Genomic DNA, 25,767 nt, shown 5'->3' with positions numbered 1-25,767 from the left:
TACAATTTGAGCGCAGATGATGGGATCGAAAGGCAGAGGTGCGGGACCCACTGATTCTAGTCGCTCCGCAGTGCGAACGGAGTTTCGCAAACGTACATAACACTGATGGTGATAATAGGCATCAGCCGTATGTGCATCAGACGCTACGGCAACCAGTCTGCCAAGTAAATGAAAGTTTTTGTTCATCTTCGCCCAACTCTTCAGATTGGCATCTACGACATCGGTTACTACCTTGTGGAGGTTGGCCTGGTCCTCCCCCTCACAGATTACACAACACTTGACATTGGCTGGAGGCTGAAATTCCCCAGATGACCTGATTTTTTGGGGACTATTCTGAGAGCCGGCTTCTTTGTCCAGCTTCTCTCGCCCGTTTGACACGAGAACTACTACAATAACTCCTGCAAGTCTTGTGATACATAGCCTAATGCGATTTAAGAGTTGCTGCAATACCTGAGCCATCATTCAACTGACTAATCGTGACACTGATACCAGAACGAAGATTATTGGCATTGATAACATTGAAGTCTTTGAGATCTCTCTCAAGTGATAAAAGTCCCTCCTTCGGAGTTTGCGAGGCTTCTCCAGTTTTGTCCGATTGACAAAGACAACAGAGTCTCCAATTCATAATTTCGGTAGAGGACATAGTTCGACACTCATATTATGTAGGCTCGTCGTCGCGATGAACTTTCGTCTCGTCATCACGGCGACACGATCGCAGGCTGAGTCGCATGTTCCGGATCCACTCCTGAACACGCAAGAACAGGGATAGGATAGTGTCGTGAGATAGGGTTGACATCACAGCTCCGAATGGCATCATGGACCACCGCCGCTGCTGGACACGTCGACGCTCACAGACTTGGTATTATCTTTAAAATGAAACAAAAAGTTTATGACATTATGAGTCAAAATTAAAAACATTCAAGTCTTATTTTCGAAATGATTAACGGGTTCTTTTGATCGATAACCCAGTTAGGCCATAGAGGCCGAAGGCAGGCCATTTTTGAAAAGACGCCCCCAAAACGCTGGGTTTGACCCCAAAATGACCTTTAGGTTGACGTTGAGGGGTGACCATGATCTCAAATCGTTGAAATAAAATCAGAATCAGATTCCCCGACCCCAAAAACACCCTAAAAAGTGGTATTATTCATGATTCTAGCCCTTTTGGTTTTTTTTTTTTTTTAACTACGATTGACCTCAAAACCCGGATGGAGGCCATAATTGGATTTCGCCAATATGGAGGCCCCAGGGGGCGCCTGTCTTGAACCCGTCTAAAATCGAAAAAGTATGGCATGGGTGACATATGCGCCAAATTTGGTGCTTTTGGAAGAATCTAAACCAAACAGTCCCTATAATGCCCTGACATCCCTGACTGCACACCTTCCTTGCTGACACGCACGTGCCCACACCACACGGGTCATCCATGCTGGTATGCACGCCCACACGGTTGTCGCAACTGCACACAGCCCTGCTCCACACAGGCCTACGCCGACTCTTCTCTTCTTCTTTCGGCTGCTCCCTTTCGGGGTCGCCACAGCGGATCATCTGTATGATCCGCATAGTGATTTGGCACATGTTTTATGCCGGATGCCCTTCCTGACGCAACCCTGGTCGCCTCTTACGACACAGGGATATGGTACACCTATTTTAACCGGGGTATACACCGGCCCAGTACACTGGTACTCATTTCGCCGACCTCGGAAGGATGACAGGCTGAGTCAACCCCCTGGTGTATTAATTCAGTGGCCCAACGGGGCTTTAACTCAGGACCTTTTGGACCTCAAGCCGCTGCCCTAACCACTGCGCCAACACCAGGCTATTACAGGCCTACGCCGACAAGCATGCTATATTCCCTCGATAGGATGGATGTCTGACAAATTCTGCACTTAGGAGTGCACACTCTCATCGTCACGGAGACCGTCGTTGCTCAGTCACACACCCCAACACAGAAGATCCTTGCCAAGTGCACACGATGCCCCAAGAGAAACTAACTTAGACAACCATATGTTAATATGGATGGGGTTCAAATACATCTGCCGTACCTTAGCTCCTTGTGAACAGCCAGATGATGCAACTTGTTCACAAGACATTTCTTCAGATTCATAATGAACTCTGCCCTCCAACAAGTTTGTGATCGTCATGTCAACACACCCTGTTTGTGCTGCAAGAAAAAGGACACCACTGTTATGAAAATAACTATTCCCCCTCCCTCTTCAAAGCCTCCTCCCCTCCCTCTTCATTAACAGTGTGGACCTCAAATATCCAGGGCCTTTGCTCAAACCTTTCAGATCTTTCCATACAGGTTGCCACTGACAAACCAGACATAATCTGCCTTACAGTAACTTTCCTCCCCCAAGACGTGTCTGACTCCCAAGTATCTCTCCCCGGTTACACCCTCCTCCGAGCCGAGTTACATGACAGACCTGAGCTTCGTCCTGGTGGAAGAGTTGCTCTCTTCATCAAAGACTCCATTCCTCACTCTCCTTGCACTGCCCTCATTCCCCCACACCCCCAGGAATACCTCTGGCTACGGCTTCCACTCTACCCCCACCTCATGTTTATATGTGTACTCCACCGTCCACCAAACAGGGATGACTCCATCTTCACCTCACTATCCGAAAACATGGACCAACTTCTATCTTCTCATCCAAACTCTCTCTTCCTCATATGTGGCGACTTCAATTGTCATCATGCCAGTTGGCTCGGTGTGGGTACCTCTCTCACCTGTCATGGCACTTCAGCAAAAGCTTTCAGCGACTCATTGGGACTGACTCAAAGCGGTCAATTTCAAGACCCGGATCTCAACCAATGGTACTCCATCTCTTCTGGATCTGATTTTGACAAATTTCCCTGACAATATCTGCTGCTCTTCCTTCGCTCCAATCGGTTCTTCTGACCATGTCCTTGACAAAGTGGACATCTCTCTGGCTATTATCAGAGAACCACGTCACCGCCGTCGAGTCTGGGATTTCACTCAAGCTGACTGGCAGGGTCTCCAAGTAACTATCAAACTTATAGACTGGTCTCCTATTGCTACTTTCTCCAACATCAACTCATCCTGGGCATTCTTTCAAAGAAACTTGCTCTCCCTCATGCACAGATTTATCCCCTCTCGTCTTCGGTTGTCCTTCCCTTCTTCCTGCCCTTGGTTTACTGAAGCTTGTGGTGAGGCAGTTGTCCTGAAACAACTTGCCTTTGCCTCATGGAAAGTAAACCCAACTGAGGGCAATCTCAGTTCCTTCCATAAAGCTCGGAACAAGTGTGTATTTACCCTCAGGAGAGCCAGAAAACAACATCTTTCTCATCTCAAATCTGAACTTTCAAACCTCTCTGCCTCCTCAAAATCCTGGTGGCGTCTAATAAAATCTGTTTCTGTTGTTTGTTCCCGCTCCACCCCTCCCTTACCTCAAATGGCCGTACTGCTGATACCGCACGTGAAAAAGCTGAATGCCTAAATTCGGTGTTTGCAGCGAAATCTTGTGTCCAAAACCCATCGCTTTCTCCAGCCACCTTACCCAGTCACGCCCAGCTGTCCATGGACTCGGTGTCCTTTTCTCCTGACAAGGTGGAGAGTTTGCTGTCAAACCTTGACTCAGATTCTGCAACCGGTCCAGACGGCATCAGCCCACGTGTCCTCAAAGCCTGCTCTTCTGCTCTTGCTCACCCTCTCTCTGTTCTATTCACCCTCTCATTTGCTCAAGGTCATCTGCCATCTGCTTGGAAATCTGCTAACATCACTGCCCTGCATAAAAAAGGTACAAAAACAGATCCCTGCAACTAGACCAATCAGCCTTCTGCCAATCATCAGAAAGGTTATGGAATCCATCATCGCATCAGACATGAAATCCTTCCTCTTCTCCAATGGCCTGATTTCCGATCTTCAATTTAGTTTCAGACCAGGTCACTCTACCCTGGATATGCTGCTTCTGCTCTCCCTACAATAGATGGAGGTCCTCAATGCCGGCCATGAAATCAGAACCATATTGCATGCTTTTGACACCGTCTGGCACCCTGCCCTGCTCACCAAACTCTCTTCCTACGGTATCCAAGGCGATATCCACTGGTGGCTCACAGACTTCCTCTCCTGCCACAGTCAACGTGTGGCCCTAAATGGAGTTCTTTCATCCCCTCTTCCTATCCAGGCTGGAGTTCCTTAAGGTAGCGTTCTGGGCCCTGTTCTTTTTCTGGTTTTCATCAATGATCTCTCCGACTCTCTGGAAAATCCTTTATATCTCTTTGCTGATGACTCCAACCTCTGCCGTACCATCGGTCATCCCTCAGACTGGCAAGCAGCAGCTTCTTTGCTCACTGCAGATCTGGATAAAATCACAAACTGGTACAAAACGTGGAACATGTCTTTCAATCCGGACAAATCTCACACTCTCACTATGTCTCTCCGAAAGGACCGTTTAGAACCCCCCACCCATTCTACTTTCTCAACAATCCTCTGGAAGAAGTCCTTTCTTTCAAGCTTCTGGGTCTCACTATCTGCCATGACCTTTCCTGGGAAAGTCACATTTCCAACCTTGCCTCAAAAGCCAGTTGCCGACTGGGAATCCTCCGTCGTGCAAAGTCCTTCTTCGGCCCACCTGAGCTCCTGACCACTTACAAAGCTTTTGTCCGCAGCCTGATGGAGTACTGTTCTCCCCTCTGGGCTGGTGCTCATGCCTCTCACCTTTCTTGGCTTCACGCTGTGGAAACCAAGGCATTTCGGATCATTGGCATCTCCCGCGATGAGGCTGAGTCTTTGGGCCTCTCACTCTCTCACCGCAGGCTGGTTGGTGGTCTTTCTGTGTTCTACCGTCTCCTCTCCAGCCTTGCCCCCCCCCTGCTCTCTCTGCGATTTGTCCCCACCACATTTCCACAGGGCGCTCAAGGTCTGCCAAAAACCCCCTTCTGGTAAAACTACCAAAATCATGAATCACTGCTCACCTTCACTTTCATTCCTACCTTTGGAATAAACTCAATCACTCTATTCAATCCCATTCTTCCCTCGAGGCCTTCAAAACAGCTGTACACCACCACATATCATCCCCCATCCAAATCCTCGATCTTTTCTACCCCCGATAATCCACCCAAGCCCACCTCCTTCAATTCCCTGCTTTCCTTCCTGAAAGTCCCTGTAATGTCCATCTTGTAATGTCCCCATGTTCCCCGTCCCATCCCTCTCCCTTCCACAGAACTCCGAATGTCTCTGTTCCCCACCGTTTTGTCCTTCCCACTCCCACCCCTCTTGTCTCATGCCCCCCTTGCTGTGCGTTGTGTGTTCGCTCTCATACGAGCCTCGACAAAGTATACAAAAATAAAAATGAAAATAATTCTAAACCACCCTGAACATTAAACATCAACTTCAGAAGATCTGATATGTAAGAGCCAAACAAACCCCTTTTGCATTATTTCATAAAAGCAAACAATTTTTAAAGGATAAGTCTTGCCGTTTTGTTGCACTGCTCAGTAAAATACTGTCTCCATATTACTGACCAATTCGCTTTTCCGTATACAACAGGAAATTAAAAGGTGAAAAGGGGTTCAATTGGGAGGGGGATATATATATATATATATATATATATATATATATATATATATATATATATAAAAACGGCATCTGAAGGGGTCTACAGAGGGAGTTTACAGGGGGGGTTGTCCCCCCACCCCCCCCCCCCCCCAAAGAGGTAAAAAGGTATTTGCCTTCTTCTCAGAAACGATACACACGAATTTGAATTCCGATGAAACTTGACCAGTACTTTCAACACCCATGATGTACTAAAAATATTATTATAACGTTTTTTTGGGTGTGTGCATGTGGTCATTAAGCATAACATATCATTCTCTCTCTCTCTATATATATATATATATATATATATATATATATATATATATATATATATATATATATATATATATATATATATATATATATATATATATATATATATATATATATATATATATATATATATATATATATATATATATATATATATATATATATATATATATATATATACAAATACAACCCATCACTTCGCTGATGGGGGTATGATGGCGGGGGGGGGCGTGGAGGAGAGAGAGGGAGGGGAAGCTGGGTGGGGGAGAGAGAGACAGAGACACAGAGACACAGAGACACAGAGAATGATATGTTATGCTTAATGACCACATGCACACACCCAAAAAAACGTAATAATAATATTTTTAGTACATCATGGGTGATGAAAGTACTGGTCAAGTTTCATCGGAATTCTAATTCGTGTGTATCGTTTCTGAGAAGAAAGCAAATACCTTTTTACCTCTTTGGGGGTGTGGGGGGACAACCCCCCCTGTAAACTCCCTCTGTAGACCCCTTCAGATGCCGTTTTTTTATGCCATCTTGGGTGATGAAGGTTGTGGTGAAATTTCATTGAAATGGTATGTGTAGTTTCTGAGAAGAAGTTGGAAGTATTTGTGGACGGACAGAGACGGACGGACGACACGCTATCCCACAAGCTCCCTGGAACGACTTTACAGCTGAGCGAAAAACCATCCGTGGGAATATTATGAACTACAGCTGGAAAGCTGTCCGGGGTTCAGTGACGATCCTGAAGAGAGCCCTCGGCACAAAACTGAGAACAGAAAACTTCACAGCTTGGTCCATGAATTGTGACCCCTTACTGAAATGTAGGGGGATGCTTTGAGCCTGCCCTGGGAGGACTGCATTCCACATTCTGAAACCCACATATGTGGATACCTACCTACCTACCTAACACACACACACACACACACACACACACACACACACACACACACACACACACACACACACACACACACACACACACAATTCAAAACCAACAGCTCATACATGCAGCGACCTTTGCACCCCACCGGTTGGCTCTGACTGATTATGATTCGTACATGCTGCAATCCCCTCAACAGGGGGGAAAGGTGGGGGACTAAGGGGAAGGTTGGGAGAGAGAGATAGAGGAGGGGAGGGGACAGAAAGAGGGACGAGGTGGGAGAGAGGAGGTAGGGATCACGGTTGATGTGACGCCCAGCTTATCGTCCATCCGAGCGACAACACACACAGTGATGAATCACCCAGCCTGTGAAACACCGGAAGGACAGTTTCAAGCTCGGTTGGGATTAAAATCCAGACTACACAGAGTGAGCATGCGTACCTCTCCGCTTTGCTGCCTGGCAAAAATGTGGCGATTATTTACTTCAGAACTAAAAGGATTTATTTTCTCATTGTGATCATATATAATGTATAATTTATTTTGTTTTCTTACCTCCAGTATTGCAATTGAAAGTTGAACGCACGAAGTACCTTTACCACACAATGCACGAAACATTTGAAGAAACTTGTTGAAGCGAAACGTTTAATTTTTATTTGTATTCATCTACAAGAAAATACCACCCGTCGCTTCGCTGACGGTAATACTAAAGGAGGGAGAGGGAGCAAAAGAGGGGGGAGAGGCGGAGGGGAAAGGAGAGTGAAGAGGCGGAGGGGAAAGGAGAGTGAAGAGGCGGAGGGGAAAGGAGAGTGAAGAGGCGGAGGGGAAAGGAGAGTGAAGAGGCGGAGGGGAAAGGAGAGTGAAGAGGCGGAGGGGAAAGGAGAGTGAAGAGGCGGAGGGGAAAGGAGAGTGAAGAGGCGGAGGGGAAAGGAGAGTGAAGAGGCGGAGGGGAAAGGAGAGTGAAGAGGCGGAGGGGAAAGGAGAGTGAAGAGGCGGAGGGGAAAGGAGAGTGAAGAGGCGGAGGGGAAAGGAGAGTGAAGAGGCGGAGGGGAAAGGAGAGTGAAGAGGCGGAGGGGAAAGGAGAGTGAAGAGGCGGAGGGGAAAGGAGAGTGAAGAGGCGGAGGGGAAAGGAGAGTGAAGAGGCGGAGGGGAAAGGAGAGTGAAGAGGCGGAGGGGAAAGGAGAGTGAAGAGGCGGAGGGGAAAGGAGAGTGAAGAGGCGGAGGGGAAAGGAGAGTGAAGAGGCGGAGGGGAAAGGAGAGTGAAGAGGCGGAGGGGAAAGGAGAGTGAAGAGGCGGAGGGGAAAGGAGAGTGAAGAGGCGGAGGGGAAAGGAGAGTGAAGAGGCGGAGGGGAAAGGAGAGTGAAGAGGCGGAGGGGAAAGGAGAGTGAAGAGGCGGAGGGGGAAGGAGAGTGAAGAGGCGGAGGGGAAAGGAGAGTGAAGAGGCGGAGGGGAAAGGAGAGTGAAGAGGCGGAGGGGAAAGGAGAGTGAAGAGGCGGAGGGGAAAGGAGAGTGAAGAGGCGGAGGGGAAAGGAGAGTGAAGAGGCGGAGGGGAAAGGAGAGTGAAGAGGCGGAGGGGAAAGGAGAGTGAAGAGGCGGAGGGGAAAGGAGAGTGAAGAGGCGGAGGGGAAAGGAGAGTGAAGAGGCGGAGGGAAAGGAGAGTGAAGAGGTGGAGGGGAAAGGAGAGTGAAGAGGTGGAGGGGAAAGGAGAGTGAAGAGGTGGAGGGGAAAGGAGAGTGAAGAGGTGGAGGGGAAAGGAGAGTGAAGAGGTGGAGGGGAAAGGAGAGTGAAGAGGAGGAGGGGAAAGGAGAGTGAAGAGGTGGAGGGGAAAGGAGGGAGAAGAGGAGGGGGGGAAAGGAGAGTGAAGAGGTGGAGGGGAAAGGAGAGTGAAGAGGTGGAGGGGAAAGGAGAGTGAAGAGGTGGAGGGGAAAGGAGAGTGAAGAGGTGGAGAGGAAAGGAGAGAGGAGGAAGGGAAGACAGTGTGAGGTGAGAGGAAGGGAAGGCAGACGTGCGGTGGAGTGTTAACTCCGATTCATACCATGTCATCAAAATGATTCTGAATAGAATAACAGTGAAGATGAAAACAAAATGTCTGAAATCCATTTTCTACCGACCATATGATAAATACCACCCAAAGACAAACACCGCCGGGAGGCAATGGGGAAACGGGGCCACGGACCCCTGGCTCGGGGCGCCGGGGCCACTGTCCCCTCGCCCGGGGCGCCCGGGCCACTGTCCCCTCGCCCGGGGCGCCCGGGCCACTGTCCCCTCGCCCGGGGCGCCCGGGCCACTGTCCCCTCGCCCGGGGCGCCCGGGCCACTGTCCCCTCGCCCGGGGCGCCGGGGCCACTGTCCCCTCGCCCGGGGCCCCGGGGCCACTGTCCCCTCGCCCGGGGCCCCGGGGCCACTGTCCCCTCGCCCGGGGCGCCGGGGCCACTGTCCCCTCGCCCGGGGCGCCGGGGCCACTGTCCCCTCGCCCGGGGCGCCGGGGCCACTGTCCCCTCGCCTGGGGTGCCGGGGCCTTGGGGCCACTATCCCCTCGCTCGGGGCACCGGGGCCACTGTCCCCTCGCTCGGGGCATCAGGGCTACTGTCCCCTCGCTCAGGGTGCCGGGGCTACGGTCCCCTCGCACACACCAGGGAGCGCCAGGGCCACGCTCCCTGCCAAAAGCTTCCACAGAGACGTGGCTTAAGCACTCATGCAAGCACTCTAATTAAATGGTTGATAAGGAACGGTTGGCCAGGTTGTCACTGCATACCATAAAGGAAACCTTTAACTTAAAAGCCCGCCTTCACCACACACACAGCAGTTAATAAAACAAAATGAGTTCATTCAAAAAATGACTTCATCCACAAAAGTGTTGCTGCTTAATGCAGAACAACCCTGGAAATATCGCATAGTTCAATCGCCCGTGAAATAAATATTGCAAAAAATCCGCCATTTTGCCTGCTCGTCTGTGCACATGTCGCGTCGAACCTCGTTTCCACGTCCGTGCAAACGTTATAACTTTTTGTGAAATGTCCGTTTTCACCAGATTTGCTTTGATTCCCCGTGGAGCACCTCACGTAACCTCCGAAAATATAGACACAGCTCTGGGGGACATTGTGGGGGACAGACACTCTGGGAGACATTGTGGGGGACAGACACTCTGGGGGACATTGTGGGGGACAGACACTCTGGGGGACATTGTGCGAGGTCTTGCAGTGAATGCATTAAATCTTACAGCTCAATGAAGCCACTTAATTTTATGTTCCCAAATTTTTTGTTCACTCAATGCAATCCTCCACACAGTACAAAAAGATAAGATGAATAGTTTAGAAATTACACATTTTCTTGTGAATGTATGGAGAAGGAGGGAACATAGCCTTGCTTGTTTAAAGCAAATAGGTAAATTGGCTTCGATACGACTCGTTATTTCTTTAAATTATAAGATTTCACAACAGATCTCGACACTTATGTAGTCCGGACAATATCCGATCCGAAAAAGCGAAATAATATTTTGATGATATACTTTCATTCGTCCGTGACAGAGGATCGTGGAAAATCGTATCATACAATGCATGAAATCGCTCCAAGCTCCGAATATCAAAACTTATCGTACTAACAAAAGCGATGTATACAGCGATTCATAGCTATGATGAACAAGCATTCAATAATATGAGTGAGGAAAGTGAAAAAAAAACAAAAAACTTTATCCTTAAGAAATCCTTGCGGCCTGCTACAAGTCAAGGTAAGGTTGAGCAGGCCAAAAAAAACGTGGCGGCTTCAGACCCCAGCGAGGTTACCCAGGAAACGCCTTAAGACCCAGAGAGCGAGGTGGCCGAGGATCGCCTGATGGAGGATATAATTAAGTAAGGCCATTATTTATCTTCAAAAGGGGTGTTTTCATTAACCCAAACATCCAATTTTCACTCTTGCATTTCCTTGAAGTTTTCTTTATATGCATGCAAAGTTTCAGGCTGCTAGGTTTTATGGTTTTGGAGATATGGAGGACACAGGCACGCACACGCACGCACACACGCACACACACACAGCCTTTTATTAGTATAAGAAGATAAAACGGGACTCGTCTTGAAGATTTGGACCGGGTCAGATGGATACTTTAGTCTATTTTATATTTCTTAAGCCGACTGCCGATTCAGCTATTCTTCACAAGTGTCAACACAAAAATAAATAAATAAATTAACTGTACTCCCCTCCCCTCCCCACTCTGCATACATGAAGTGTCTTTGAACTTTAATGGTTGTAAAAAAATTTTAAGGCGATGAAAGGGACATGAGATGGAGCACAAACAAAGGAACTACTGTACCTTCATTCACCAACAATAATAATAATAATAATTCACCAACAAAAACAAATACACCAGACCAGTTATAACTTGTGCTAGCCAATGATCAGGATCAATGTCACATCCAATTCGTGCATACCTAGGTCATCAGAAATTATGCCAAGTGGTATGTGAGGAAGAACCTCCTTGACCCTCTTTGCTTTGTTCAACAACTGCATTTCACCACCCACAGCACCTGGATCTTCAAAAGGCACTTGCTGTGGAATTGCTGGTGTATTCATTTCTGGCCACAAACCTGAAGGGAGGGGACAAAAAAATATAAATAAATAAAAAGAACGGAATTGGCTTGTTTGGCACTCCATAATTTGCACAGACGACCATTATATTTTGAAACGCACAAAACATTTCTTTTCATCGGAAACCCTCAACAATGACGATCATATATTGAACAATTATGGCAATTCCTTTTGCATGAATTTATCAATTGAAGTCTGTCTGTCAATTTGAGGTACTACACAATATGGTTCCTAAAACTTGAAAATTTGACCTTGGGGTCAAATATGTTTGATCTGAGGCACTAACCATGAAGGTCAAGGCCAATCGCCACCAAAAATTAATCAGCTGAGCGCCAGACCATGAACTATATTCCAATGAAGTTTGAAGACGATCCAATCAAAATTACTCAAAAAATAAGGGTTTCTTCGACTCCCCTGATTTGCGACAAAGTGACCTTGACCTTTGACCTTGACCTTCAAAATTTTATGTGCTGAAAAGAACCTCTATAGGCCTCTGATATGCGAAGTTACAAAAATTTCCAATGATAACTGTGCTCAGCAGAGTGATTTATACGTGATTACAGACCAAAAAAAAAACAAAAAAAAAACATGAAGGTCAAGGCCAATCGCCACCAAAAATTAATCAGCTGAGCGCCAGACCATGAACTATATTCCCATGAAGTTTGAAGACGATCCGATCAAAATTACTCAAAAAATAAGGGTTTCGTCGACTCCCCTGATTTGCGCCAAAGTGACCTTGACCTTTGACCTTGACCTTCAAAATTTTGTGCACCGAAAGGGACCTCTATAGGCCTCTGATATGCGAAGTTACAAAAATTTCCGACGATAACTGTGCTCTGCAGAATTTTTTATACGTGATTACAGACAAACAAACAAAAAAAAAAAACATACAAGCAGACTAACATATTGTTGTGGTTGAGGAAATTCGCAAACCACCATTCAGGTCCCATAGGTGAGATATCTCTGTAAGTACATGTGTAGTTAACCCCAAACCCGTTGTTTAGAGGAAATAAATGTGATTCATTCGGGCTGCGACCCTTTAAGATAGCCGTTTTTCTGTTCTGTCTTTATTTTGAACCAACCACGTCTCAACCGCCATCACACAACAACCACCAACCGCAACGCCGCTTCACAACAACAACGCCAACAGCCACGACCTTTACCTTCACAACTCGCTCTCGCAAACATCGCATCACCACCATTCCAAGCGTCGCCATGGCAATAAACCACCACAATAAACCCTCCACCACCTTCACCTCTCCTCCTTCTGCCGCCATTCCCGCACCACTTGTGAACGCCGAGCGTCAGGCTGTCCTGGCCTCGTACAGGGCACGCTGAGCCGCGGGTACAAAGAGCAGCCTTTCCGAGGGGAAGTCGGATCAGGAATGATACACGCCCACTTCTGTTCCGTCCTATCAGCGAGCGCGGGGCGATTTGGCCCCGCCTCCAGGCGCGTCGGAGTAGAATCGATATATGCAAATTCGAGGATCAGGGGAGGTTCACGCCCACTTTTCCTCCGTCCAATGGGCGAGCGTAGCTCCGCCCCCGAGCTCATCCTGATCCGGAAATTTGCATATGGGTTCTCCTGCCGTACGATAAAGCACCGAGCGCGGGGCGAATTCAGTCAGTTTTTGGGCTCGGGCGAGTTGGAGAGGTGTGGCGGCGGCGGAGTGTGGCAGCGGCGGAGTGTGGCAGCAGCAGTCAAGACGGGTCTGGAGGAGAGTCAGTCTGTCGGGGTTCGGAGTCTGTCGGGGAGCTGCAGAGAGGGGAAGCCGGGAGCGCGATCGAGGTCGCAGTGGAGTCGCTCGTCGCGGGACCCAAGCAAGCCAGCTATCCTCTTTCCCCAGAGTATCAACAATCCCCCCCTTTCCCCCCTCCCCGCGCTGAGATAGTGCGGATAAGGGGGCCCCGTTCCCACCCCATTCCAAGCAGTGCCAACGAAACCCGTGGAGGAGCGCGGAGTCGGGGCACCGCCGCGACATTTGCGGCTCATCACAAGACGGGTAGGCTCTACCCGGTCTCGCACCCCTAGGCCTGTCTGCCCCCTTGTCGTAGAGGGTGGCCCCTTTTCTTTTGCGTTTGAGTATATGTGTTGTCGGCGCCATCTGTAAAGTAAAACTGTGTAAGTGTTGCCGTGTGCTCGCGTAGTCGGTCGTATCTCTGCATTGTTGTGTTTCTTTTGTTGCAATTGCTTTTGGTGCATAATTGTTGTAATTGTATATGTGTGCTCTCCGTGTGCCGCGGAATAAATGTGCCTCATGTTGAACTGTTTTTCCCGTTTCGCTTCGTCTTTTCTTTAATTGAATCTCCATCTTACTTCACGTAAAGGGTTGGTAGTGGGCTAAATACGCCCGATAATTAATCGGAACCGTCGAGGTTGACGATAACACCGCTCGGTTATCCCGATAGTACGGAACGGGTCGCTTCAAGTGGCCCGTGTCCGAAGTCGACCTGCGGCGAGGTGCGATCGCCCGGTCTACCCTCCATGTGGGTACTTCGGTAGGTCGAATTTGGCGAACAACCCTATCCCACGTGGGGGGCCGATTGGCACGATCGTGGTGAGGCCGAAAGGCCCACCCGTGACTAGTTCCCGGCGTTGGTCCGAGAGGGTCACAACGGAATTGTCCGTCCGGTGGGCGATGTGCCGCGACTTGAGTTACGTGGCCGCTCGCACGCCGGCGGGCGCGAATTCGCAACAATATCTTGCAAAAACTTCGTTTTGGCAAGATAACAAAGCTAAATGCAAGACCTTCTCCTCTGGCGAGGATAACAATGCAATCCTTCATGCAATTGTGTAATACAACAGTTAGGTTAACGAAATCGAAGCTTGCATGTGCAATAAAACAAGGTAGGATTAATTATTAGAAACCAATAATGTAATACGAAGCCACCTATTTAAGGTATGTGTTTTAGGCAAAACAATACAGAGTAGCCGAAACCCCGTCACAGACTGATTCCGTTCATTCAACCACCCTCATCAGCTCACCCACACTCGAGGGACATGGACTGGACAGGGCATGCTTGCCCCCGCCTACTCATCCCCCGCCCCTGCCCCATTCCCCCCCCAGCCTTCAATTTGCTTACCCCCGCCCAAAAATTTAATTACCCCGGCCCCGCCCCCGCCTCTTCACTCCCCGCCCTCTGTCTCTTGATTCCCCACCCCACTTGCCCCCGCCCCCTGTCCACCCCCTCACACTCAACCCCGCCTAATTCACCCCAGCCCCCGCCCACTCATCCCCCGCCCCATTTCCCCCCCCCGTCTCCTGCTTTCAATTTGCTTACCCCCGCCCAAAAAATTGCTTACCTTGCCCCCCGCCTCTTCACTCCCTGCCCTAGTCTCTTCATCCCCCGCCCCCGCCTCAACGAAAAGCGTTTATTCTGCTTCAGAGTTGAAAGTTGACTATTGCCACAATATGCAATGCACTCTTACAGGTACGAAGTTTTTCAGTCCAGGTCACAGTACCGAGAAAAACGTGACACGACCGCCAGGAGGAGCACAAAATTGGTCCTTCAGTATTAATATATAGATTATATAAAAATAGCACCGCAAAGCGGGTGTAACCCCTCAACCCCTTGACGCAAACCAATTTCAAGATGGTGGCCATATTGAAAATCACAGCACGCCCATTTTCAAAAGGAACCTCCCTCGACTCAACCCCAACATACCCTGCAAAGATGGATTTAATCGGACAAGGCGTTCTCCTCGAAATCGATGGAAACCAATTTCAAGATGGCTGCCATGGAGGCCACATTGAAATCGCAGCGCGCCCATTTTCGAAAGGAACCTTCCTCTACTCAACCCCAACATACCCTGCAAAAATGGATTTAATCGGACAAGGCGTTCTCCTCGAAATTGACGGAAACCAAAAGTTGACAGATGCCTGGACGGACGCCCGCCGGACATCGCCTGTGACGACAATACCCCTTAGCCCAATTCGGGCTGAGTGGTAATAATACTAATACTAATCATAATAATAATAATAATAATACAATAAGTTAGATTTCAAAACCTACTTAAAAAAAAATGGATGAGCGGAAGTGTGCCGGATGCTCCATGACCCTCTTCATACAGTATTTGTAATCCATCACAGCAATCCTTGTGAAGCAGTCCAAATGTTAATTTGCCAATCTGTCTGTTCCTCTGTTTTCTTGTCACAATGTTCATTGTTGCTTCAAAAGGTTGCTTCACATGTGCGTGTGTAACTGAAAAAATACTGATCTCAGATCCGGCAATGGCGGCCCACACATGCCGCACTTTCACTTCTTGCCAACGTATCTAGCAACTTGATTTTTTTTTTTCCGCACACTGTTATAACGTTTCTCTGCCTTTTGGCACGATTAATTTTGTCCGTTTTACGTGTGGGTGCCATTATTAACTGTTGTGTCTACTAGATATTGCAGATCTATGATTCAAAGGTCTCTGTATGTGATTTGCTGTTCGATGAAGATTCATTATTAAATTTAGTTTCATTCCCGTGTGCCAGTCTGATCACGACAAATTAACAGTGCATAAGAAACAACAAAAGGCTCATCATAGGAGGTAGTTAGACAGTGGATGCAAACAATGACTCGTCTCAGCTCAAAAAACACGATTGGCCGAAATGAAATGCGACAACTAAATCGGAACACAAGAGGTTCCCACGATTGGTAAAAATCCGCGACATTAGAGTGTTTACTGTAATGTGCTGCCACCTGCTGATGTCGTTATGTTACTTTTATGCTTTGTGTAGGAACACTCATTTGAAACCATTGGGTGAATTTGATTGCATTTATGGCGGATTATGATGGGTTGTTTTCACATTTGTGTATTTTCGGCTGCACGTCAGGGGCCGCGCTTTCAGCCACCAGTGGCTCACGGGCCATGCAATGAAAAACAGAAGATTTACGCTCTTTCTACACTCCCTTCTGTCCAGCACTGTAGCTTCCCATGATTTTTTTTTTTCCAACAGGTTACAGTCCTTCAAGTCCTGTCCATACAGATCTTTGAAGGAAAACTTAAGCCTTCCAAATTTGTGGATGCCCTCATCTGGAACTCCATAAAAGGATTGACTTGGGCAGACGCTCGTCATCCATACGGGCCATATGCCCAAGCCACCACAATATTCACCACTTCAGCGTCGCCATGATACCAACGGGCCGAGCCATTTGTGTCAAGAACGTTGTCGTGCTTGTGAACCCCAAGGATCTTCCACGGGCACTGGAGATAAAAAGAGTTCAGCCTGCACTCCTGCTTGGTCTACAAAGTCCACATTTCAGCAGGATAGAGAACTACACTGAGAACACATGCTTGGTACTGTATATGTGTAGCTTTGTTTTGGTCGTAAGGCTATTGTTATTCCATGCTCTTTTTTTGTAAGCTGCCAAATACTGCAGCAGCTTTGACAATATGCACTGAAATCTCTTCATCTATCTTAGTGGACTGGGTGTGTATAGAGCCAAGGTACGCAAACTGTTCAACTTTTTGCAGCTCTGTGTACGCCTATGGCATATAATGCCGCCTTCATTCCTGAATTTTAAACTTTCACCACTCGTGCAATCAAATTCACTGCTACCAATGTAACACACCACCTCCCTCTTGCAGTGGAGGCTGGAGTGCCCCAAAGCAATGACTTGGGTCAAATCGCAATGCTCATCAACATAAGCAACCTTTCCCATGCTCTGGAAATCCCTTTCTTCCTTTTTGGCAGACCCCAGATTGTGTCACACAGTAGCCACATCCCAATATGATAGGTTGACATCAGCGGATGCATTGAGCCAAAGTACAGTAAAACGGCAGAGGATTCACTTTAATAAAATGTCAAAACAACTTTTGACCTTACAATAAAAACTCATGAGCAAACAAGGTGCAGTGAGTGGTAACGGAAAGGTTCACCAGCAGATGGAGGATGTTCTTCATGTGCAAGTCTCTTGATGAGTTCTGCTTTGTCTGCACTGCTATAGGGGGTTGGCACAAGGTCTAAGGCAGAGCCCAGTAACTGCAAAGACAAGAACACAGGATATGTGGCAAATGGGAAAACTACAACGGCACTCGGTCGAGCACTCATCTCCGCTAGTCTAACCAGTTTACGTTTTGTATCCCACTGATAGGCCGGATCAGGATCCGGATATTAACCAAAGTGTAATCGGCTTGTTCTCGTCACCTACCCAACCCATCCACCTCATTTTGTAAAAACTCATCAACAACTTTTTGAAATATCATGCTACACATTATTTTTGGCCTCATCTCTCAATGGTGAAAAAGCACCAAAAAAATTTCATATCAGCATCCGATCTTCACCAAAATCGAATCAATTCATCCTCGTCACACACACAACCTGTCCACAAATTTTGTCCGACTGTCGCCAACTGTTCGAGAAATCCAGGTAGAAAACAAACAGGGATGAAAACACAACCTCCATCCATTTTCGGTAGCGGAGGTAATAAAATAAACAGAATGAAAAAAAAAATTAAATCTTATTTTGAAAAGCAAAAACATGAAGAAAAAAAAATAAAAAGGGCTGACATTTCTACACGTTCAGAAGAAAGTTGAGAATTCCTATCCTCCTTGCTCATCAATAAATAAAACAAACATTCAGGAATATCCTGACCAAGTCAGTTATCGAATATTTCACACAAGAGGCCATTCTTGAACTACTTTTCACAAATGATCAACAAGCACAGCATGACGAGCTTAAAGACCCTGGAAACAGACCCTTCATGGCAGGCAAGATAAAAATGGCAAATCACAATAATGGATGAAGAACTTCGTAAATGCATCTCCACCCAGGGGATGAATCTCCCAAATTAAAAAAGTAACCCCATGGGGTACTGACGGCTATTTCCCCAACAGGTGGGGTGACCTTACTGCCCTGATGCAAAATAAACAAAATTACAGCAAAAACTAAACAACACAAAAAAAAAAAAAAGGACCACCTGTCCTGAAGCTCACCTGTATCAGAGGCAACAGTTACTCAAACACCTCGCACACCCCATTGGACCCTGAATTTTTAAATGCCATGAACAGACTTTGGTACATCAAGGGTCCCCATCGTGTGCTGCCTTTTTGGCTGCTGGTTGCATCATTGGTTAGGGGTGCGGCTATGTCGCTGATGCAGTGTCCCTATTACCAGTACACTGGTGCTCATTTCACCGACCTCAGGATGACAGGCTGAGTCAACCCTCTGGTGTTAATTCAGTGGCCAACGGGGCTCGAACTCAGGACCCAAGGATCCCAAGCCACCACCCTAACCTCTCAGCCAACACCAGGCTACATCAATGGTGATGAAGGTTGTGGTCAAGTTTAATCAAATTTGTATGTGAAGTTTTGGAAAAGAGAACAAAACTATTTTGAGGGGGTCAAACCCCCCCCCCCTTACCATAGACCCAATTAATGAACGCAAATTTTGAGACAGTCGATAAACTTTTGTACATCACAGTTGATGAAGGTTGTGGTCAAGTATCATTGAAATTGTGTGCTGTTTCGAAGAAGTGAGCAGATACCTATTTTTTGGGGGGGGGGGTGGGGATCAACCACCCCCTCCCCCACCCCTACATGGTAGACCCCCTTGATGAGCAGCACAGATTTTTTATGCAGACAATAAGCTTTGGTACATCACTGGTTGTGAAGGTTATGGTCAAGTTTAATCAAGTTAGTGTGTGTAGTTTTGGAGAAGAGAACAAATAACTATTTTGAGAGGTTAACCCCTCCGTGCCCCCCTCCCCCTGTCGACTCCCTTCATGAGCACAGATTTTGACGTGGTCGATACACGTTGGTGCAACATACGTGAGGAATGTCGTGAGGTCAAGTTTCATCGAAATTCTGTGTGTAGTTCAGAGAACAGAGCAAATAACTATTTTGGGGGTCAGAACCCACCCCCTCCCCCCCATAGACTCCCTTTATGAGTGCAGGTTTTGACGTGGTCAATATACCTTCGTTAGACATCAGATATGAAGCTTGTGGCCAAGTTTCATCAAAATCGTGTGGTTCAAGCGACAACGACTGAAATGTTTACGGACTGACTGACTGAGTGAGTAAGTGACTGATTCACTCAATCACTCACCAACAGACTGCTCGATCACATAAGATCACCTGACTAAACAAATGTTAACGGACATGAGGATGGACGGCCGGACACATGGACACATTCTCCAAGCATATTTCAGAGGAATAACCCAAAAACCAGCAGGATGAAAAGCTAAGAACCAAGACAAGTTGCACAATTTAACACTAAATAAAATCACCTTCTGCACCGTTTTGGCAAATTCTTCATGCGTTTGGTTTTCCTTCTTTGTTACAACAGGTAGCCACCTGAAAAAACAAGGTAAAATGGTTGGGTCATCATGTTATAGTGTAAAAACCATTACTGAAGAAACAAAGTTGAGGTTCATAACAACTTTTGCACAAAATGAAAAAAAACTTAAAAAGGTAAAACTTCTACATTTCAAATTGGTTTGTACTCTGCCTCTCTCTGCTCCCCACCCCCACCCCCTGCCCCTCTCTCACCTTCGGTCAAAACTACGATTGTGGACCCACTGCTCAGCGAGGTTATGGGATTCAAAGGTCAAAACCTCAATGACGGACAGTTCAGAGGTGACGATCCAGACAGCCATCAAATCAGGCAGTCAGAAAGCTGAAGGAATTCTTCAGTATCTCCTGATCTATCCATATACAATTTATATCTCTCCTTACCCTTTTAGATAGAAGAGAAAGATTATTATCATCAGGGTCAAAGTTTTGGAGAGAGAATGAAAAACAAAATAACTCGAAAGGGAATAGTATGCATCAAGTTAATGCATGGCACAACTAGAATGGCACGAGGTAGAGTGCATACCGATGCCAGGCTGAACAGTTTATGTTTTGTATCCCACTGATGGGCCAGATCTGGATAGCTGAAAAAAACAGGATATCTCACAAAGTTGTTGTCAGATTCGGACGGAACTTGGTGGACAGGTTAGGTGTGCGACGAGGAAAATAAATAAATAAATAAATAAATAAAATCGGTTCAATTTTGGCGAAGATCCGGACGCTAGAAATTTTCAAATGATTCTTCACCATTGAGAGATGGGGCCAAAAACGACATATAGCCCAAATATCACAAAATGGTATGGACTGATTCGGACGAAATTCGGTGACGAGAACAAGCCGATTAGATTTTGGTTAATGTCTGGATGCATTTCCAGCCTATCAGTGGAATACAGAACGTAAACTGTTCAGCCTGGTGGAGGTATGCGTTCTACCGAGTGTCGTTCCAGTTATGACTTGTAATCGTATCCCTCCACCCCCCCCCAAACCCAACAGGGAGTGGCACGATACCATAAAAATTTAGAGAGAGAGAGAGAGAGAATCGGGGCCCTCCTGCAGACTATACCTCTGGGACGATTATTTTATAATTTATTTTTATTTCCGAAAGTTTCCCATGAAAAAAAACATAATGTCACGGACATGTACAACCACTAGTTTTCAACTCATTCCATCGAGCAGTTAAAGAGTGCACAGAAGTCAAATAAACACACAGACACTTGTCAAATTATAGTGTGACTAACGAAGTACTCGTCCTTATGGACAGGTTAATTCCCCCAGAATTGGTGGATTTTATAAGGACATGCAATAACTACCCCCACCAGGTGGATTTTTATGGTAGTTCGGTTTTAATCACGACTTGCATTTCTACAGCTGCTACAAACAAGAGCCTTTGAAATGGGCGCTTTTGCAATAACTTCCACCGTTAATGGCACGTAACGATGAGGAATGTTCTCGAGACGATGACAAGCATCAGTACCTCACTTGATACACGGTACAAGGTACGAAGAAAGTCCACAACAAGTCGTGCAGCCATGAAGAGCCTAGCACATTCTGGAAAGAAAACATTAAAAGCATCAATTTGGTCAGTAATCTCTCATTTCATCATGTGCGTTTATCGGGTGGGTTTGTAAGTTGTTTTTTTTAGATCAAGTACGAGTGATTATTAGTGTGCGCAAGGACGTACCACAGCTACAACAGGCCTGTGGACTGACAAGGCGGCAGGCTGCACCGAAAGGCTTATAGCGAAGGCCCATGAGCTTCAAAAATAGTGGGAAATATGGTGCAGAAGGGAGAAGGATGGGGTGAATAATTTGATAAATCAATCGTGGCCAGGTATTTGGGAGGTAAAGCGTGGATAATCTATGGCACACACTTTGCAAAATTGTAATAAATATGATTCTACAAAATAAACAATGCCTTTAAGAGGAATGATAGCAATCAGCTGTGAGCTCACCTGAACTTGAGGAGGCCAACCTTGCCACTGGTGCAGGCTTCCTCAGGGAAGAGCAGCAAAGCTGGGTTGGCCTGTTTGGAGCAATATTTGCGGCACGTGGCAACAAGAGTGGCTCGATCTTGCTGGCCCAGGTCAATAAAGCCCCGAGCCCAGGCCAAAATGCTGGGTGGTCCTTCTAATAAAGGCTGATGGAAAAAGGTGAGCACAACATAAATGGCAATTAAGTAAACTGGGGGGGGGAGGGGAAATCCAAATTTTAAAAAGTCATAAAAAACGAGGACAGGTGCACACAAATGTAAACGACAAAATACGATTTTAAAGGCAACTGCCCCGAAGGAATTCACTGTGAGTGATGGCTTCCCAACAAAAGGCAACCACATCATGTTCATCTGAGAGTTGCCCATTGGTGTCCAGACTGATTAAACAAGTTAACCGACTGCAAAGGCATGATAAATAATAATAATAATAATAATAATAATAATAACAATAAAGATGTCAAATCCATAGATGGCCAAAAAGTAATGGTTGAAAGAGTAGGGTTATTTTGGGGGTTTTTTTTCAAAGGAGAAAAAAAAAAAAAATGCAAGTGGAAAATATCGTCACATGCACAAAGGTTGAAGGCTCCCGCCAACAGCAACCGTCACACAACACGCTTCATCATAACCACGCCCACAAGAAGTCATTCCCAGAATGGCAGAGCAGTTATTTGGCTGAATGCAACCACACACGGAAGATGTTCTCTGATACTTATACGAGCAGAGTGCCCGCCCAATGGGAGATCTTGTTCCAAGCATGCAATGACTTCTTCTGACGCATACCTTTACTTGGATAGGCAATTGACAGTGCTGTATAGGAAAAAAAATAACCCGGGTTACGTGCCTGAAGCAAAAACATACCGACTGTTTACAATTCAAAACGCCTCATTGCACTGGAAAACGTGGGGACAGGAATACCCTCCTGGAAATGATTGAGACTTGTAATACCACCCCCCCCCCCGTCCCCGTGAGGGGGAACTACACGATACACATTTACATAGAGATTCGGCATCACCCCCAACCCCCTCCTCTACCCAGAGACAACCGGAATAGATAAAACATGCTTATACACTAAATGGGGTCATGCTGATCCTATGTAGCAAGTCTGGATGTAATCAGCCCAGAACTGTGGGAGTAGCACGACACACACACACACACACACACACACACACACACACACACACACACACACACACACACACACACACACACACACACACACACACACACACGCACGTGTGGAGCTGTTGTACATCTCCCAATCAAGAACAGCTATTTTTTAGCAGGATTACCTTTGCTAAATTGAATGTAGCATTTAAAAGAAAAAGCCAAAGCATTTGTTGGCATCATAAAATGCTCTCAGCAAACTACAGTTCTTGACTGTTGGTAATTAAAGCAAGTAGTATATCTCTATATCTCTCTCTCTCTTTTTCTCTCTCTTTCTTTTTGTCGCGCAGCTGAACATCTGGCTTTCTTGTTGGCCCTTGTAACAACATTCTTTGAGCCTTGAGCTCGGAGAAGCCCAATCATAAATCAGCACTGTTTTGGTATAGTTCAAAATGGAACATCTTGCAGTAGAATGAGAAGATAATATATATTGTGATAAAGATCTGCCTGATCAATAACAGATCTTCTTGCTAGTGAAAAGATCAATGCTTTGCCAGGCCAGGAGAGAATATTTGCTGGTGTGTCGTTACTTTCAAAGAATACGATATCGAAGAGAGGAAATATAAACCTGATGGAAGTTGGGGAAATCATGAAAACAGATGAGCAGGAAAAAGTATATATATATATATATATATATATATATATATATATATATATATATATATATATATATATATATATATATATATATATATATATATATATATATATATATATATATATATATATACATATATATATACAGTGGGGAGAACAAGTATTTGATACACTGCCGATTTTGTAGGTTTTCCCACTTACAAAGCACGTAGAGGTCTGTAATTTTTATCATCGGTACACTTCAACTGTGAAAGACGGAATCGAAAACAAAAATCCTGAAAATCACATTGTATGATTTTTAAATAATTAATTTGCATTTTATTGCATGAAATAAGTATTTGATCACCGACCAACCAATAAGAATTCTGGCTCTCACAGACCTGTTAGTTTTGTCTTTAAGAAGCCCTCCCATTCTCCACTCATTACCTGTATTAACTGCACCTGTTTGAACTCGTTATCTGCATAAAAGACAGCTGTCCACACCCAATCAATCAGACTCCAACCTCTCCACAATGGGCAAGACCAGAGAGCTGTCTAAGGACATCAGGGACAAAATTGTAGACTTGCACAAGGCTGGGATGGGCTACAGGACAATAGGCAAGCAGCTTGGTGAGAAGGCAACAACTGTTGGTGCAATTATTAGAAAATGGAAGAAGTTCAAGATAACAATCTCCCTCGGTCTGGGGCTCCATGCAAGATCTCACCTCGTGGAGCCTCAATGATCATGAGAAAGGTGAGGGATCAGCCCAGAACTACACGGCAGGACCTGGTCAATGACCTGAAGAGAGCTGGGACCACAGTATCAAAGAAAACCATAAGTAACACACTACGCCTTCATGGATTAAAATCCTGCAGCGCACGCAAGGTCCCTCTGCTCAAGCCAGCGCATGTCCAGGCCCATCTGAAGTTTGCCAATGACCATCTGGATGATCCAGAGGAGGAATGGGAGAAGGTCATGTGGTCTGATGAGACCAAAATAGAGCTTTTTGGTTTAAACTCCACTCGCCGTGTTTGGAGGAAGAAGAAGGATGAGTACAACCCCAAGAACACCATCCCAACCGTGAAGCATGGAGGTGGAAACATCATTCTTTGGGGATGCTTTTCTGCAAAGGGGACAGGACAACTGCACCGTATTGAGGGGAGGATGGATGGGGCCATGTATCGTGAGATCCTGGCCAACAACCTCCTTCCCTCAACAAGAGCATTGAAGATCGGGTGTGGCTGGGGCTTCCAGCATGACAACGACCCGAAACACACAGCCAGGGCAACTAAGGAGTGGCTCCGTAAGAAGCATCTCAAGGTCCTGGAGTGGCCTAGTCAGTCTCCAGACCTGAACCCAATAGAAAGTCTTTGGAGGGAGCTGAAAGTCTGTGTTGCCCAGCGACAGCCCAGAAACCTGAAGGATCTGGAGAAGATCTGTATGGAGGAGTGGGCCAAAATCCCTGCTGCAGTCTGTGCAAACCTGATTAAGAACTACAGGAAACATCTGATCTCTGTAATTGCAAACAAAGGTTTCTGTACCAAATATTAAGTTCTGTTTTTCTGATGTATCAAATACTTATTTCATGCAATAAAATGCAAATTAATTATTTAAAAATCATACAATGTGATTTTCAGGATTTTTGTTTTAGATTCCGTCTTTCACTGTTGAAGTGTACCTATGATAAAAAATTACAGACCTCTACGTGCTTTGTAAGTGGGAAAACCTGCAAAATCGGCAGTGTATCAAATACTTGTTCTCCCCACTGTATATAGTAAACCAAACTGCTTGCGGGCCAGAGTTTGACTGAGCTGGGATACTGTAGGTAGTCTCTGTCTCACTTTCTGTCATGTACTCTTTTGATGTGAATTAAAAGGCTTTTTTCTACCATGATCAGTGTGGACATTGCTAGATCTCAATTAGCGGTGGAACTTGATCTCGACACACGCACACGCACGTGGATTCTTTTCTTAATACTTATCTCAATAGTGGGAAACGAAGTGTGTATGGGTAGAGGATCAAAACAATTTTAACCAGAAGGGCACTCGTTAGAGCGCATACCTCTGCCCGGATTCATCTTCACCAAAAACGAATCAATTCGTCCTGGTCACACACCCAACCTGTCCAGAAAGTTTTGTCCGAATCCGTCCCTAACTTTTTGAACTAGAACGGCACTCGGTAGAACGCATACATCCGCCATTCAATGCCTGATCCACAAGGACATATCACCAACAAGGACTGACAGTACAATTTCAGAGTGGCATTTCATCTTTATGTGAATCATTTTCAAAGAGTGGCATATCTCTTCCCCCCCCCCACCCACAACAAAATATGGTGCTTCTTTAAAAATAACGTTAAAAAAAACAATTTTTTACACAGAAAAAGCAGAGGATGCAAGACCAGAAAGTGGTGGAAAAACAAAATAAACTTGGGTTTTTTGTTCGTTTGTTTATCATCAAGGCTCGT

At 46.1% G+C, this 25,767-nt stretch overlaps 1 protein-coding gene across 4 annotated transcripts in view; it reads right to left on the bottom strand.

The window, feature by feature from the left end:
• Positions 1-25,767, bottom strand: part of AUP1 (AUP1 lipid droplet regulating VLDL assembly factor) — a 77,419-nt gene that overhangs the window by 2,455 nt on the left and 49,197 nt on the right. For 3 of the 4 annotated variants that reach the window (XM_085848854.1, XM_085848853.1, XM_085848852.1), the window contains exons 4-10: positions 21,523-21,707; positions 21,253-21,325; positions 21,046-21,119; positions 19,508-19,574; positions 17,160-17,262; positions 11,131-11,286; positions 2,040-2,158 (exon numbers count right to left, since the gene is read on the bottom strand). In XM_085848854.1, the coding sequence (XP_085704980.1) occupies positions 2,040-2,158; positions 11,131-11,286; positions 17,160-17,262; positions 19,508-19,574; positions 21,046-21,119; positions 21,253-21,325; positions 21,523-21,707 (777 nt within the window). The remainder of the gene's footprint in view (positions 1-2,039; positions 2,159-11,130; positions 11,287-17,159; positions 17,263-19,507; positions 19,575-21,045; positions 21,120-21,252; positions 21,326-21,522; positions 21,708-25,767) is intronic. The other variant, XM_085848855.1, reaches the window with a different exon arrangement.

This window comes from Eptatretus burgeri, chromosome 12 (genome assembly GCF_056783735.1).
Source record: "Eptatretus burgeri isolate ZD-2024b chromosome 12, Ebu_testis_v1, whole genome shotgun sequence".
NCBI lineage: Eukaryota > Metazoa > Chordata > Myxini > Myxiniformes > Myxinidae > Eptatretus > Eptatretus burgeri.
Note: the sequence above shows the minus strand (reverse complement) of the source record. Positions and strands in the feature narration are given on the sequence as shown.